Below are 15913 nucleotides of genomic sequence, written 5' to 3'. Positions count from 1 at the left end.
TGCCCCCGGCGTCCCGGGTGCGGACTGCTGGGCCGCCCCTGCAGACCGGGTTATGCTCTGGGTCCCCTCTTCCTTTTGCTCCATGTAGGACACTTGGAAACTTAAGAAAAGAGCCACCCTGAACTCTTCCAAAGATAACAGAAAACATACTGGAATATTTCTTTCTCCTCCTGAAATGCATTCCTTTGTATTATGTTAGTTTTCTGCCTTCATCACCTCCTGGTCTCTCTCCAGCCCCCTCACGCACACACAGGAAATGGTCAAAAGGCTCATTTAAAAAAAAAAAAGACAAAGGGATTCTGGAGTATGGAGAATGTGAAAGAGCTCTTCACCCTCTGCCGCCCCCACCCCGAGACCACCCTGTTGCTGCTTTGTTGTGTCCAGAATAAGGAAAGACCAGCCACGCGACAGGAAAGTGGGAAGAGAGGAGTCTGTGTTCTCAGACCAAGGAGAGTAACATGGGAAGCAGCCTGGATGCGCGAGGAAACGCTCGACCTCCGCCATCAGCCCAAGGGCACCCTGGTCTCGGGAAGGGGCTGGGGGCCGGCATCCCCACACACTCCCGGGAGAGCCGGGCAGGCTCTGTCCCGACGCCATCGCAGCCCCTGCGACCGGGAGCCTCTGGGTCCAGGGGAGCCTCCCCCCGGGAGGGCCCCACATGCCGGGCGCTGGCTCAGGTTGACGAGTGAGGACAGGCTGCAGGAGGTGCACGGCCGGGCTCGGCCCTGGGCGCTGTCAGTAAGCGCACTGCGACTGTGTGTCAGCCGCTGAGGCCAGGAGCTAGTGGTGGGCGGGAGTGGTGGCAGGCCCCCTGTGAATCCTTCTGTATTGGGTTTGTTTTTTGAACAGTTCTATTCATACACCACACAATCCATCCAAAGCGTACAGTCAGTGGCTCTCGGTATAATCACAGACTTGTGTATCATCACCACAATCAATTTAAGAACATTTTCATTGCTCCAAAAAAAAATCCCATATCCCTCGTAATCCTCTTTTATTAACACTTAGCGTTGGTGTGGTACCTTTGTTACAGTTGATGAAAGAATATTACAATATTACTCTTAATTATAGCCCTTAGTTTATAGTAGTTGTATTTTTCCCCCGTATGCCACAATTATTAACACCTTGTAATTGTGACATGTATTTGTCCTAGTTCACGGAAGAACCTTCTTATATTTGTACTATTTACCACAGTCATCATCCACAACAGGGTTCAATGTGTTATGAAGTCCCATGTTTTATCCTCTGGCTTTCTTTCTAGTGACATACGTGATGCTAAACTTCCCCTTTCAACCACAATCACACCCATAATTCAGTGCTGTTAATTATACTCAGAGTAATGTGTTTCCATAACCTGTATTTTTAAACATTTACAATGACCCTTATTAAAAATTCTGTACAAATTAAGCATCAGCTCCCCATTCTCTACCCTCATTCTATCTCCTGGTAACCTATACTGTAGCTTTTAACTCCAAGAGTTTGCTCATTTTAATTAGTTAATATTAGTGAGACCATGCAATATTTGTCCTTTTTTGCCTGCTTATTTCACTCAGCATAAGGTCCTCAAGGTTCTTCCATGCTGTCACATGCATCAGGACTTCATCCCTTCTCACTGCTGAATAATATTCCATTGTATGTATATACCATATTTGTTTATCCATTCATCAGTTGTTGGACACTTGGATTGTTTCCATCTTTTGGCAATTGTGAGTAAAGCCACTATGAACATCCATGTGCAAATGTCTGTTTGCGTCCCTGCTTTCAGATCTTCTGGTATATGCCTAGTAGCGGGATTGCTGGATCATATGGCAGTTCTCTACTTGGCTTCTGAGGAACCGCCAGACTGTCTTCCACAGTGGCTGCACCATTTTACATCCCCACCAGCAGTGAATGAGTGTTCCTCTTTCTCCACTTCCTCTCCAGCGCTGTTAGTTTTCTGCTTTCTGATAGTGGCCATCCTTTGGTATCTTTTGAATTTTGCACTGTTTGTCTGCAGCACCTGCTCACAATGAAACCTTAAGGCAGTACTGACGACACTCCCTTGCTTGGCTGGTGCTGCTAGAGGCAGGCGTGGGCCATCGAGGGTGCAGAGGAGGGTGGCCTTTTCCACCATGGGCCTCCCCCGAGGAGACCCTCCCGAGTGGGCCGTGGGACCTGCGAGGCTGCACTAACACCTTCCTCTTGTTTCCTTCTCCCCCGGCACTCTAGAGGAGGGGACCACCGCGTGGAGCTGTACAAGGTAAGACACATAGCAGGGGCCAGCGGGTGGTCCCTGCCAGGGCCTGCGCGGAGCGACTCTGCCTTTTACGGACCTGCTGGCAGGCAGCGCCCTGGCTGACGCCGCCGTGTAGCACGTCCCACACCCTCCTGTGCCACTCAGATTCAAAATGAGTGTTCTCTGTGGGCCCTGTACCACGTGCTGGCAGGTTGGATTAAAAGGAGTTTGAAATGGTTTTTGAATGTGGTATTACTCGTGAATGGAATAAAGAGAAGCATGTGCCTTATTACTGCTGAGGTGCAGGGACACGGAGGTCTTAGGGCAGAGAGGTTTCCTGCATCCTTGGGGGCGCACATAAGCTCTGCGTTGGAGACCCCCAGCCCTCCGAGGAAGCACCAGCAGGGTTCTGGGAGCACGGACAGTGCATCCACAGCCAGGTGCACAGGCCCTCGCTTCTGTTCGGGGCTGTCCTTTGTCAGGGACATGTGGGTCTCAGAGCCTGAAATAGTCTGTTGCCCCCAGTTTTCTAGGAGCCTGCCCACCTCTGGCTCCCTCGTGCCTCCTCTGAAATGGACACCTGTGTTGGCTAACAGACAGAAAAAGGATATAAGCCCTCACGCAGGGGTGCATTCTGGCTCTGGGCTTGGGGTGCATTTCCCCATGAACTTTGTGAAAATTGGATCAAGTCAGGGAGGGGGGTAATTGAGAAGGGCCTGCCCTCCTCTGAGGAGCCCCCACGGCCCCTCTGCACCTCGCCCTTGCCAGTGCCCCTGCAGACCACCACGAGGTACAGGCACTCCTCCAGGTCAGAGTGTCTCGTGTAAGCAGAGCCAGCCGGGCAGCACATGGAAATCTCACCACCTCCTTTCCCCCTCCCAGGCAACTGGGGAAATTCACAGACAGAAGTTACTGGAAGCCTAGAAGTCACATCTAGGCTTCCTCATTCACACCTTTCACCCGAAACATTCCCACAGTCACCAGTGTTAAGAAAAAACTAGAAATTGTCCTTGTTTATGACTGTGAGGATGTGAGGAGTACCAGGGACACGCAGGTGTAGAGGAAAGGGGATGTTTCACAGACACGGAGGTGGAGCTCCCTCGGCGGTGGGCCTGGGGACCCTGTGGGTGCACCCCGAGAGGGCACGCTCCACGGCCCCCAGCCTGTCCTCACTGCCTGCAAGGGCCAGGAGTGGTGATCCATGGGACAAATCCAGCTAGTCTATAGAGGTTGATTTGTTTGTTTTTTTTAAATAATGGTGAGGAAAAATTTAAGTAAACCTAAAATCTGAGAAGTGCTGGTTGCAATGTGGGGTCCCAGTTGTGGCTGCCACACTCTGGGTTCCTCCTTCTGAGCTGCTGTCATGCTGGCCTCTTCGAAGCCTGCTGGCAGCACCGGGAGCTCTGTCTACCCCCGTCCTGTGTTTGGAGCCCCGAGAACCAGAGCGTCACCACTGGACGTCCTCGGCCCCAAAGGAGGCGCCTGCGCAGTGGGACTTAGCAGCAGGAAGGGCCCTTCCTTCACGCCTGAGGCCAAGGGGCCAGTGAGCCTGTGCCAGCCTTTCTAAGTCCCCACATTGTACAGGACCCAAAGATGAAAGTCCAGATGGCTTTAGGAAGAGGCAAGTTGTCCTCAATCAGAGGTGCTTGGATTTGTTGCCAAAAATGTTTCTTTTCCACTTTACAGGTGCTGAGTTCCCTTGGTTACCACGTTGTCACCTTTGATTACAGAGGTGAGGTTTCTTTTGGAGGAGGCATCTGAGATGCTCAGGCTTCCTGGCCCAATGCTTGATTCACAGGAGGTCGCCAGGTCACCTTGAGCACATCCAGCTGTCCCTGCCGGGCCGGGACTGGGTGAGGTCGGGAGCTCTGGGGCCAGCATGAGCACCTGCCCGCTGTCAGCAGCACATCGGATGTAGAGGTGCCGTTTATGTCCTTCACTGGACTCCTTCTCCCTGCAGCTGGACATCAGGCACATTCTGTACTCAGCAGAGCTTCTCTTGTTGAGGTTAGGAAAATGGGGAAAGGAACATTAAGCGAGAAAACAGATTCTTCTTTCCCCTCAGTGTTTCTTCTGCTGTGAATGAGTCAGAGGGCTCGCCGTGAACAGCCAGGTCTTTTCAGATCCAGGACCCATGGCCTGAGCGTGACATATGCTGAAAACATTGCACCACAATAAGCGAGAAAAATATTTTGTATGAACAACGAGCAGCTATTTTAAAGTGTATTCCCAGATCCAGTCCTAAATTAGACACGTTCGAGGGTCGAAGGCTGCTTGGTTGGCTGGGGGTTCTGAGCTGCTTGGGAGGGTGCCACCATCGGTATCCTCACACCGGGCTGGGCGGGGGTAGGATTGCCCAGGAGAGCAGGCCTTGACTGGCTGCGGGCTGTGTTAGCTCCCTGTTGCCACTGAAAGAAATAACCACAAACTCTGTGGCTTAAAACAATGCAAATTTATTATCTTATGGTTCTGAGGTCAGAGTGAAAAACGGTCTCACTGGTTACAGTCGATGTGTTGGCAGGGCTGTACCTTCTGGAGGCTCCAGGAAAGAATCTGTTTCCTTGCCCACATTCCTGAGCACTCGTCTGGCCCTCTTCCATCTTTTTTTGTTGTTTTTTAGCTTATTATTTTGAAATACTTTCAAACTTATAGGATAGTTGGAAAAATAATAAAAACCCATGCAGACAGCTCCAGCATACCCCCCACCCAGATCAAATCCACCAACTTTTAACATTTTGCCACATTTGGCACATCAGTCTATCTATCCACCCATCCATTTATCTATTCATGTTCTAAACGCTTTTATTACTGCCACACAGCATTTCCTAAGCTATTCACATCCCCTTCCATCTCCCAAGCCAGCAGTGGCAGGCTGAGCCTCTCTCTCTGCATCACTCTGACAGGGGCTTCCCTGCCCCTTTCTTTCCCTTACAAGGACCCTTTGGATAATCCAGATAAGCTCCCCATCTTGAGGTCAGCTGGTTAGCAACCTCAGACCATTTGCAGCCCGAGCCCCCCTTGCCGTAACCTAATACTTGCAGGCAGGCTCCAGCAGTTGGCATGTGGGCATCTTTGGGGGCCATTGTTCTTTCCAGCCAAGGGGTGGCTATTTCACTTTGTCCTGAGCTGGGCTAACGTCACAACGAGGAGGAGCTAGCTGGACAGTTGCACAACCTTTCTTTCTTTTCCACATGCTGGGAAGGCTTTTCTGCTCCTGCTGCATCTGGAGACCTTAGGACCAGGAGAAGGGACAACCTTCTTCCTTGTTCAGCTTCCCTTGTTTCTGTCAAGAAAGGAAATCCTACAGTTAGTTTTAAGCACTTTCTTTTCAATTCTTTTGTCATTGCATTTCTAAACCATGTAAAAGACAAAAGCTCTTCAGAGATGTGCAGTCCCCAGAGGCCTGGCCCCAGCAGGGCTCCCCACCTGTTCACAGTATTTGTCTCAGGGAAAATCTGCTTTTTGACCACCCTGCAACAGAACCAAGTGGAAGGAAGTGCAGGTGGATAAAACTGAGCTCCAGGAGACTGGCATCAGTGCCCTAGCCGCTGTGTTTGTAAAGCTCTGCAGCCCGCACATGGGAATTTGTAAGATGCATTTGAAAATCCAGTCAAGCTGATGACTAGATGGGCAAAGGATTTGCATCTTCCCTCCCCCTTCACGGTGTGAGATGAGGGGGCTTCTCTTGGGGCTTTGAAGGTGGAGGCTCCACGAGCTCGTGTCCCACCTGCCGCAGGGGCTGTAAGGCCAGGCGCTGGGGGTGGTGATCGTGGTCTCTGCCCTCTTATCCCTGTAGCCCCAGGGCTTGGCCCTGCTGGAGGCCCAAGAGAAGCCTTCCCGGGTCTGAGTTAGAGTGGGCTTCCCCGCCTCCCTCTCCCTACAAGCCATAGTTGTCTACTCCCCACAGCCTGGATCGAGTGGCCTGCACAGGATGGGGTGTAGCCTATGGGGCTGTGTCTGAGGTCCCTGAAGTGACAGGCAGCGCATGAGGGGGTGACATGGCAGTTCTGGCAGATTGATGTGGTGGGGGAGAGTGGAGAAAGTGGACAGGGCAACTGCAGGGCCAGGGGGCCACGGCGCAGAGGCCAGTTTGCCTTGGAGCCACCAGGGACCCTTGATGTGATGAGCCCTCATGAGTCAGAAGTGCCCAGGCATTTCTCGGGCAGAGCCAAGTGGGACAGTATCAGGGGTCAGGTGTCCAAGAGGCCCGGTCCATTCCCAGCTCTGCCTCCTCCAGCCGCTGGCTGTGGGCGAGGGCTGTACATCTTTGAGCCATGGCTTCACTTCCTCACCTGTGAAATAAATTTCTGGGATCAGTGAGGGTTAGATGAGAGGATATAGAGAGAGCACTCGGAGCGGGGGCTGTTAACGTAACAACCAAGTCCTGGTCCTGCATTCGGCAGACTCTGAGCTCGGAGGGCCGCAGCCTCCACCCCTTCTGTCTGTGTCCCTGTGCCTCTGCTTCCAGCCATGTGTCTGTCCCCATGTCTGCCCCCAACCATGTCTGTCCCCATTTGTCTGTCCCTGAGTCTCTGCCCCCAGCCGTGTATCTGTCCCTGTATCTCTGCCCCCAGCCATGTGTCTGTCCCTGTGTGTCTGTCTCCGTGTCTCTGCCCCCAGCCATGTGTCTGTACCCATTTGTCTGTCCCTGAGTCTCTGCCCCTGGCCGTGTGTCTGTCCCTGTATTTCTGCCCCCAGCCATGTGTCTGTCCCTGTGTGTCTGTGTCTGCCCCCAGCCATGTGTCTGTCCCAAGTCTCTGCCCCCAGCCATGTGTCTGTCCCTGTATCTCTGCCCCCGGCCCTGTGTCTGTCCCCGTGTCTCTGCCCCTGGCCATGTGTCTTTCCCCATGTCTTTGACCCTGGCTGTGTGTCTATCCCCGTGTCTCTCAGGGCCCTTCCTTTATCTGGATGTCTGTAGTCCTGGGGTGGCACACATTCTGCCACACTCACTCCTGTGGGTTTCTCTGATGCAGCAGAATGCTCTCCCCTAACCCTAGTACTGCGTGCCTGCAGATCATTTGATGATGACTCACTGCTGAGCTGCTAAAAATGATAGTTGCACTTGACCTTTCCTGGAGACTCAGGGAGGAGGAGGGAGGCCCATGGGGAGGATTCTTTTCCAAGATCCTTGCAGGGGAAGTTGGTAGTTTGGGGGCAGGGATGGGCGGCTCTCCTCTGTTATGCAGACATGATGCTAACTGGACCTGAAGATGCAACCAGAGTCCCTTCCTTGGGGGCAGTGGTCAGAGCTGCCTTGACCCTGGAAGTCTCCCCCATGTGTTCTGTTTGCCCCCTGACTCCCTGCTGTCATCTGGTTCCAGGCGGTGATGGGTGGAGAAGCAGGATCCAGCCTGCAGGAGTTCCTGTTGTACAGTCCCAGGCCCTTCTGTGGGGAGTCGGGCTGACCCCGGGCCCTCACGGGGTCAGGAGGAATTGTTTTACCTCCCAGACCCCCCAGGCCATCGGCCTCCTCCTGGGTGGGCCCAGCCCCATAGACTTCAGAGTTGGGAGGTTGATCCAAACAGGCTGTCCAGGCACACTTGTCTGATGACCTGCCGGCCACCAGATGTGTCTGGGTGTCTAACCTTTCGTCTGCACGGCAGGTCATCAGACAAGTGTGCCTGGACAGCCTGTTTGGATTTAGGGATTGTAACAGGTTGAGGAGGTGGGAAAGGAGGAGAGGGCTTGTCGGAACGTCCCTGCACGTGGAGCCGTGGGTATTGATGACAGAAGCTCCTTTGCCCCTTACCAGAAGAGGTCCTGGCCTGTTAAAGAGTGAGGACATGCACCTGCGCCCTCCGGAGGAAGGAGGGGCTGGCTTGCTGTTGGCCTTTGAGGGCACTCGTAGCAGGGCCACTCCAACCAGGGTGCGTTACAGCACTCTGTGGCTTCAGAGCTCTGTTCTCCTGACTCAATCAAATCTGCCCACCACCTAGAGTGATCGTCCCAGGAACCTTTGGTTTAGCCAGTAAACCAGGGTCAGGGGACAGGGGAGCCAGCCGTGGGAGGGAGGTCAGCTTGAGGGGAGGGGTGCAGAGCAGGGTCTCATGGGAGGGGCACTCAGTCCTGCCTCCTAGAGCTCAGCAGGAGGGTCTTCTGCACAGCCCTCGGGGCCACTGCTGGTGGCTGCTGTGCAGTGTGGATGGGTGGTGGTTGCGTCCCTGGCCTCTAGGACCTTGGTCTGATGGCTCCTGTTGCTGCTTCTGCCCTCAGGATGGGGCGACTCTGTGGGAACGCCATCGGAGCGGGGCATGACCTACGATGCCCTCCACGTTTTTGACTGGATCAAAGCCAGAAGTGGTGACAACCCTGTGTACATTTGGGGTCATTCCCTGGGCACTGGGTAAGCATGGGGGGATGCAAGAGAACTGCAAGGGGAGTACCGCGGGAGATGCCTGGGGGGGCATGGGGGAGATGTGGGGGTGGGGGCATCCCCATTACAAGGGGAGATACGGTGGGAGATGCCCAGGGAGACACTGGGTGGGGGGATGCCCCAGTGAAATGCAGGAGACATGGGGAGGCACCCTGGGGTGCAGTGGATTCCTTAATAGCCTGGGGCTCTGGCTGAGGACTGGCTGGGTCTTCAGACTTCCAGTGGAGCTGTGCTGGTGTTCCCAGGATGCACTCAGGCTCTGCGTCTCTGAACTCAGTTGGGCAAAGCCTGATGTTTTTAGCTTTTTTAATTTTTTTAATTGGAGAAGTTGTCAGTTAACAGAAAAATTATGCATAAAACCAGTGTTCCCATATTCCACCCTATTATTAACACCTTGCATAGTGTGCTACATTTGTTACAATTGAAATAACATTTTTACAATTGTACTGTAAATAAGCCTGTGGTTTGCATTAGGGTCCACTGTGTTGTACAGTTCTATGGATGTTTTTTAAAATTTTTATTCTAATAACATATGCAACCTAAAATTTCCCCCTTTAACCACCTTTAGATAGAAGTGCTGTTAGTTGTATTCACAAGGCTGTTCTCCCACCACCACCATCCGTCACCAAAGCGAGGCCTGGCTTTGAAGTACAGGTTATTGTTGCCAAGCCCAGGTGCCACTGGTGCTTCGGTTTTGTGCAAACCAGGGACCCTTGTCGACAGGGCTCCTCGGCGTACCTGAGAGCCTGGGGAGGGAGCCTGGATGGCCTGCTCCCTGCATCTGCCCAGCCAGATTTGCTGACGTGAGGCCCGGGGAGTTTCTAAGAGGACCCATCAATGTAAATGCCCAGAACCCCAAGAGCTTCAACACCCCCACCCTTTCTGCTGCCTCTTCCTTCTCAGTGGCTGCAACCCCATAGAGAGGCAGGTGTCTGGGTTCTTGCTGCTCACCCAGAACCGCAGTCCAGCCCCTGTCTCAGCCGGAAGTGTACGAGGGCAGGGTCCTGTGCCATCCCTCGTGGGGAGGAGAGCAGGGCATGGGACAGCCCATGGCTCACTGTGCCCTTCCCACCATAGAGATGCCCCATCCTTCCTCATGCCATGGCAGCCTGGCAACCTCTGCCCTCCTAGGGGGTCTCAGGGTACCCCCATCATCCCTGGGTATGAGCTCTGGGCATGGGACGGTGTTGCCTGAAAGAGGCTGGTCTCATCATTGTCACCCTCCGTGTCTGAAGGGGCCCTCTAGGGCCCTGCCTCTGACTGTGGTCCTGGCGGACGTTGCCCTCCACACAGCCCCCAGAGCACTTTGGTGAGCAGACAGCCTGAGCACAATCTCTGCTGAGCTTGGGTCTCTCTAGTTTTGCTAGGAACATTACTCTGTGTATGCTTTATCTTTGTTTTCTGTTTCTGCCATCAGGAAACATCTTTATTCCCCATGGCCCTCACATCCCACCGATATCTTGAAGGCTCCCCAGCTTCTCTGATCACTTTCTACTATTAGAACAGCCCCATCTGGAAAATTTTTGTCATAATTCAGCTGAATTGTTTGTTTCCTTCTTCCCAGAGTTGCAACAAATTTGGTGCGGCGCCTGTGTGAGCGAGGTAAGAGCTAGTCTGCGGCTGATGGTGTGGGCCGGGTGGGGCTGCGGCTGCCCGAGGGTGCACTGGGAGATGCTGTCTTCCGGGACCATTGCTGGGGAGTGTTTGCAGGCCACCCCGGCTCTCCTTGGCCTGGTGGTTAGCGTGCTGGGGGTGCTGTCTACATTCCAGGCCCCTTTCCAAGTTCTGAGGGGAGCTGCCACCCCCCTTCCAGATGAGACGCTTGGTGACCGCACTGGGCAAGGCAGATGCCTGCTCAGGTCAGCACCGGCCTCCTTGGCCAGCACTAGCTCAGCATCGGGTGGGGACCTGGGCAGATCAAGGCCAATGGGAAAGAGCCGATGGTTCCTGAGGAGGCTGGCGCAGCCTCCCCAGAGGCCCTGGTCACAGGTAAGCTGTACATCCAGGTTCTAGTTCTTGGAGAGCGGCCAAACCTACTTGAGAGCCTGAGGCCCACAAGCTTGGGGACCTCGGGGCCCCTGGCCAACCCTCACCTCTCTGGACCCGTATGCACATCTTGCTGGGCCCTGTGGAGGTGGCTCCTAGGTGGAGAAGCTCAGGGGGTGGGGGTGGGTATCAGGCCGGCAGACACAGGGGGACTCGCTGGGAACACAAGCCTTCCCCTGTAGCAGCTCAGAACCCGGCTGTCTCCTCAGGGCCCAGGTTTAAATGGGTCCCCATGGGGAGTCCAGCGTCCCCTGGGAGGATGGCTCCAGCTCGGCTCCCTGGTTTTGCAGTTTGTTTTTTAATTAGGGCAGTTGTAGATGTACAGAAAAATCACGCAGAAAGTACGGAGTTGCTGTAAACCCCCCAAACAGTGTTTTCTCTGTTACAAACCTTTTACACCAGTGTGGAACCTTTGTTACAATTGATGAACCAATGTTATTATATTAACTGTAGTCCATGGTTTACATTAGGGGTCACTGTTTGTGTTGTACGGTTCTATGGTTTTTGTCTTGTTATTTGTAGTTTTTATTGCGTTAACATATATACAACATAAAATTTCCCACATTAACCACTTTCAAATATATAGTTCAGTGGTGTTAATTATACTCAGTATTGTGCTACCATCACTGCCGTCCATTACCTAAACTTTAACATCACCCCAAACGGAAACAGTACCCAATAGGTATTAGCTCCCCATTCCCCACCCCTCCACCCCTGGTAATGTATAATGTACGTTCTGTCCTCATGAATTTGCATATTCTAGTTAGTTCAAATCAGTAAAACTGTAAATATTTACCCTTGTGCCCTGGCTTATTTCCCTCAACATGATGTCTTCAGGGTTCATCCATGTTGTAGCATGTATCAGAACTTCATTCCTTTTTATGGCTTAATAATATTCCGTTATATGAATATACCACAGTTTGTTTATTCATCTGTGAATGGACACTTGGGTTGCTTCCACCTTGTGGCTATTGTAAATAATGCTGCTGTGAACATCAGTGTACAAATCTGTTTTGAGTCCTTGGTTCAGTTCTTTTGGGTATATACCTAGAAGTGGCATTGCTAGGTGTTCTAGTTTGCTAATGCTGCCAGAATGCAAAACACCAGAAACGGATTGGCTTTTCTAAAAGGTGGTTTATTTGGTTACACAGTTACAGTCTTAAGACCATAAAATGTCCAGGGTAATGCATCAACAATCGGGTAACTTCACTGGAGGATGGCCAATGGTGTCCGGAAAACCCCTGTTAGCTGGGAAGGCATGTGGCTGGCGTCTGCTCCAGAGTTCTGGTTTCAAAATGGCTTTCTCCCAGGATATTCCTCTCTAGGTTTCAGCTTCTTTCCAAAATGTCACTCTCAGTTACTCTTGGGGCATTTGTCCTCTCTCAGCTCCTGTGCATTCTTCAAAGTGTCCCTCTTGGCTGTAGCAAGCTCATGCTTTCAGTCTGAGCTTATATAGTGCTCCAGTAAACTAATCAAGGCCCATGCTGAATGGGCAGGGCCACACCTCCATGGAAACTATTCAATCAGAGTCATCACCCACAGTTGGGTGGGTCGCATCTCCGTGGAAACACTCAAAGAATTACAATCTAATCAACACTGATAGGTCTGCCCACACAAGATTACATCAAAGATAATGGCGTTTGGGGGGACATAATACATTCAAACCGGCACACTGGGTAATGTGGTTATTCTGTGTTCAACTTCATAAGGCACCAATGTTTTCCACAGGGGCTGTATCATTTTACATCCCCACCAACAATGTATGAGGGTTTCTATTTTTCCACATCTTCACCAGCACTTATTTTCTATTTTTTAAATTATAGCCATCCTAGTGGGTGTGAAATGGTATCTCATTGTGGTTTTGATTTGCATTTCCCTGATAACCAGTGATCTTGAGCATCTTTCTATGTGCTTATTGGCCATTTGTATATGTTCTTTGGAGAAGTGTCTTTTGAAGCCCTTTGCCATTGTTAATAGAGGTTTTTCTCTTTTTATTGTTGAGTTGTAGGAGTTATTTATGTATTCTGGATATTAAACATTTATCAGATATATGATTGATAAATGTTTTTTCCCATTCTGTGGGTTGTCTTTTCACTTTCGTGATAGCAGTCTTTTATGCACAGAAGTTTTTATTTGATGAAGTCCTGTTTATCACTTTTTTCTTTTGTTGCTCATGCTTTTGGTGTAAAGAATCCATTGCCTAACACAGTCATAAAGATACTCTCCCTATGTGTCCTTCTAAGAGTTTTATAGTTTTAGATCTTATATTTAGGTCACCGATCCATTTTGAGTTAAATTTTGTACTGTATATGATGTGAGGTTGGGGTCCATTTCCGTTCCTTCCCACATGAAAGTCCAGTTTCCCCAGCACTATTTGTTGAGGAGCCTGTTCTTTCTCCTTGGCAACCTTGTCAAAAATCAGTTGGCTAGGAGGACCCAAGATGGCGGATTAGGAGAGAAAGAGCAAAATACTTCTCCTTGAAAAACACTAGATAAAAGTCAGAAGGTGCTCCAGTGTACCAGTTCCAGCATTGCACTGGTTGGAAAAGGTCTGCTAAATCCAAAGGGACTGTGCACCTGGTGAAACTGAGAGTCTGCATTCAGAAATGAGTGAGTGAGGCTGCGGGGGAAACAGCAGCCATGCCGTGGTCGGGAGAAACCAGGGTTTGGCATTTGGAGATGGATTAGTTTAAAAACCACAAAAGCGGCTGCAGATCCAGCAGTGAGAGCTGTGCAGTCAGGTGTGGTAGGGAGTGCTTTCAATGCCCTGGGCACCGGCCTCAGTATCTGTCATGGATGATAGCCTTTTACACATCTGCAGCTCATTGTCCTGGAGCTAGGAAGGCGGAGGTCCGCAGAAGGGGGAAATTACCACACCCCATGCAACCATTTTCTCAGCAGGCTGGGAATGGCCCTGCATGGCACTGTGGCCCAAAGTGTCCCTAAGGGAATTTTGTTTGCCTGTGATGTTGCGCAGTCTTCCCTCTGCGGTGGCCTGCAGAGTGCACAGCTTGGAGGTGGGAAGACCCAGGGACCCTACACCAATCCCAGGGACTTGTGGGCCCGCAGCAGAGAGAGACCGTGGGGAGTCTGAGCCAAAGGGTCGGACTCCTGCAACAGCTTTAAGTATCCAGGAACTGCTGTGAGATTTGATTCTTAAAGCTGCCTTCCCTCCCTAACCACTCAGGGCACACCTGCCACCTCAGGGCTGGCTGCACCAACTACATACAGAAATTACGTTCACTGATTGGACCCCTAAAAGATTTGGACCCGCACTCACCACATAGACAAAGTTGGGAGAACTTGCTTGAGGGTAATAGGTGGCTTGGGGGTGTGATCTGTTGGTAAGTCAGAGAAAGTGCACTCCACCAAGCTGTAGCTCTGGAAAATTATAGATAATTGTTCAAATAAGTCTGCATATCCTAAAAGAACGCAAATGCCAAGAGGCCAAAAACAACAGACAATTTTAAAGCATATGAAGAAACCAGAATATGGATAATCCAAACCCAAATACCCAAATCAGAAAATCAGAGGAGACACAGTATTTTGAGCAATTAATCAGAGAACTAATGACAAACAACCAGATCATGGCACAGGATATAAAGGACATGGAGAAGATCCTAGAAGAGCATAAAGAATTTGCGAGAGTAAATTAAAAAAAAAAGAAGATCTTATGGAAATAAAGGAAACTGTTGATCAAATTAAAAAGATTCTGAAGACACACAGTACTAGATTAGAGGAGGCTGAGGAAAGAATCAGCGAGCTGGAAGAATGCAGAATGGAAGGTAAAGTACAAAAGAAAGAATGGGGGGGAAATCAAAATATTCAAAATGGATCTTGGGGATATGATGGACAACATAAAGCACGCAAATATAAGAATCATTGGTGTTCACAAAGGAGAGGCTAAACTTGCATGTAATGGTGCCTAAGAGTCTCCCCCTGAGTACCTCTTTGTTGCTCAGATGTGGCCCTCTCTCTCTGTAACTGAGCCATCTCGACAGGTGAACTTGCTGCCCTCCCCCCTACGTGGGACCCGACTCCCAGGGGTGTAAATCTCCCCGGCAATGCAGAATATGACTCCCGGGGATGAATGTAGGTCCGGCATCGTGGGACTGAGAGTATCTTCTTGACCAAAAGGGGGATGCAAAATGAGATGAAATAGTTTCAGTGGCTGAGAGATTTCAAATGGAGTCGAGAGGTCACTCTGGTGGACATTCTTATGCACTATATAGATAACACATCTTAGGTTTTAATCTATTGGAATAGCTAGAAGTAAATACCTGAAACTACCAAACTCCAGCCCAGCAGTCTGGACTCCTGAAGACAATTATATAATAATGTAGGTTACAAGGGGTGACAGTGTGATTGTGAAGACCTTGTGGATCACAGCCCCTTTATCTAGTGTATGGATGAGTGGAGGAATGGGGATAAAAACTAAAGGACAAATGGGGTGGGATGGGGGGATGATTTGGGTTTTCTTTTATTTTTTTGGCTTTATAATGGGGGTTTATTCACAAATTTGTAGTTCTAAGTTCATGAAAACATCCAAATTAAGGCATCTAGAGGGGTGTTCTTTTTTCACTTTTATTTTTTATTCTTGTTCTGGTTCTTTCTGATGTAAGGAAAATGTTCAGAGATAGATTGTGGTGATGAACGCATAACTATGTTATCATACTGTGGACAGTGGATTGTATATCATGGATGATTGTATGGTGTGTGAACGTATTTCAATAAAACTGAATTTAATAAAAAAAATGTATGAGAGACCACATGTACAGCATTATAACAGTTAAACATATGTTATCTTTAAAAAAAGTTAATTGGTACAGAATTTCCATTTGGGGTGATAGAAGAATTTTGATAATGAATGATGGTGATGGTAGCACAACATTGTTAATGTAATTAACGCCATATATGTGTGTGTGTGTGTGTGTGTGTGTGTGTGTAAGTGTTAAGAGAATCACAATGTAAGCAACCTACTCTCAAATATTTAGATAACAGACAGATAGATGATAGATTGAGATTAAATGTCATAAAATGCTAAAAGTTGGTAAATCTGGGTATCTGGGTGAGGGGTATATATTGGAGTTCTATGTATCATTTTTTGTGAATTTCCTGCAAGTTTGGAGTTATTTCAAAATAAAAAGCTAAAAAAAGAAAAAAGAAAAAAAAAAGAATCATTGGTGTTCCAGAAGGGGAAAAGAAGGGTCAAAGTCTAGGAAGAGTATTCAAAGAAATTGTTGGGGAAAATGTCCTAACCCTTCTAAACAGCATAAATA

General features: G+C 49.9%; 1 protein-coding gene across 1 annotated transcript in view; it reads left to right on the top strand.

Moving 5' to 3' along the window:
* Positions 1 to 15913, top strand: part of ABHD12 (abhydrolase domain containing 12, lysophospholipase) — a 101847-nt gene that overhangs the window by 71421 nt on the left and 14513 nt on the right. The window contains exons 5-8 of the mRNA XM_037812344.1: positions 2209 to 2239; positions 3902 to 3947; positions 8429 to 8558; positions 10153 to 10190. Of these exons, the coding sequence (XP_037668272.1) occupies positions 2209 to 2239; positions 3902 to 3947; positions 8429 to 8558; positions 10153 to 10190 (245 nt within the window). The remainder of the gene's footprint in view (positions 1 to 2208; positions 2240 to 3901; positions 3948 to 8428; positions 8559 to 10152; positions 10191 to 15913) is intronic.

Source organism: Choloepus didactylus, chromosome 19 (genome assembly GCF_015220235.1).
Source record: "Choloepus didactylus isolate mChoDid1 chromosome 19, mChoDid1.pri, whole genome shotgun sequence".
NCBI classification, from domain to species: Eukaryota; Metazoa; Chordata; class Mammalia; order Pilosa; family Megalonychidae; genus Choloepus; species Choloepus didactylus.
This window is presented reverse-complemented; position numbering and strand designations above follow the sequence as displayed.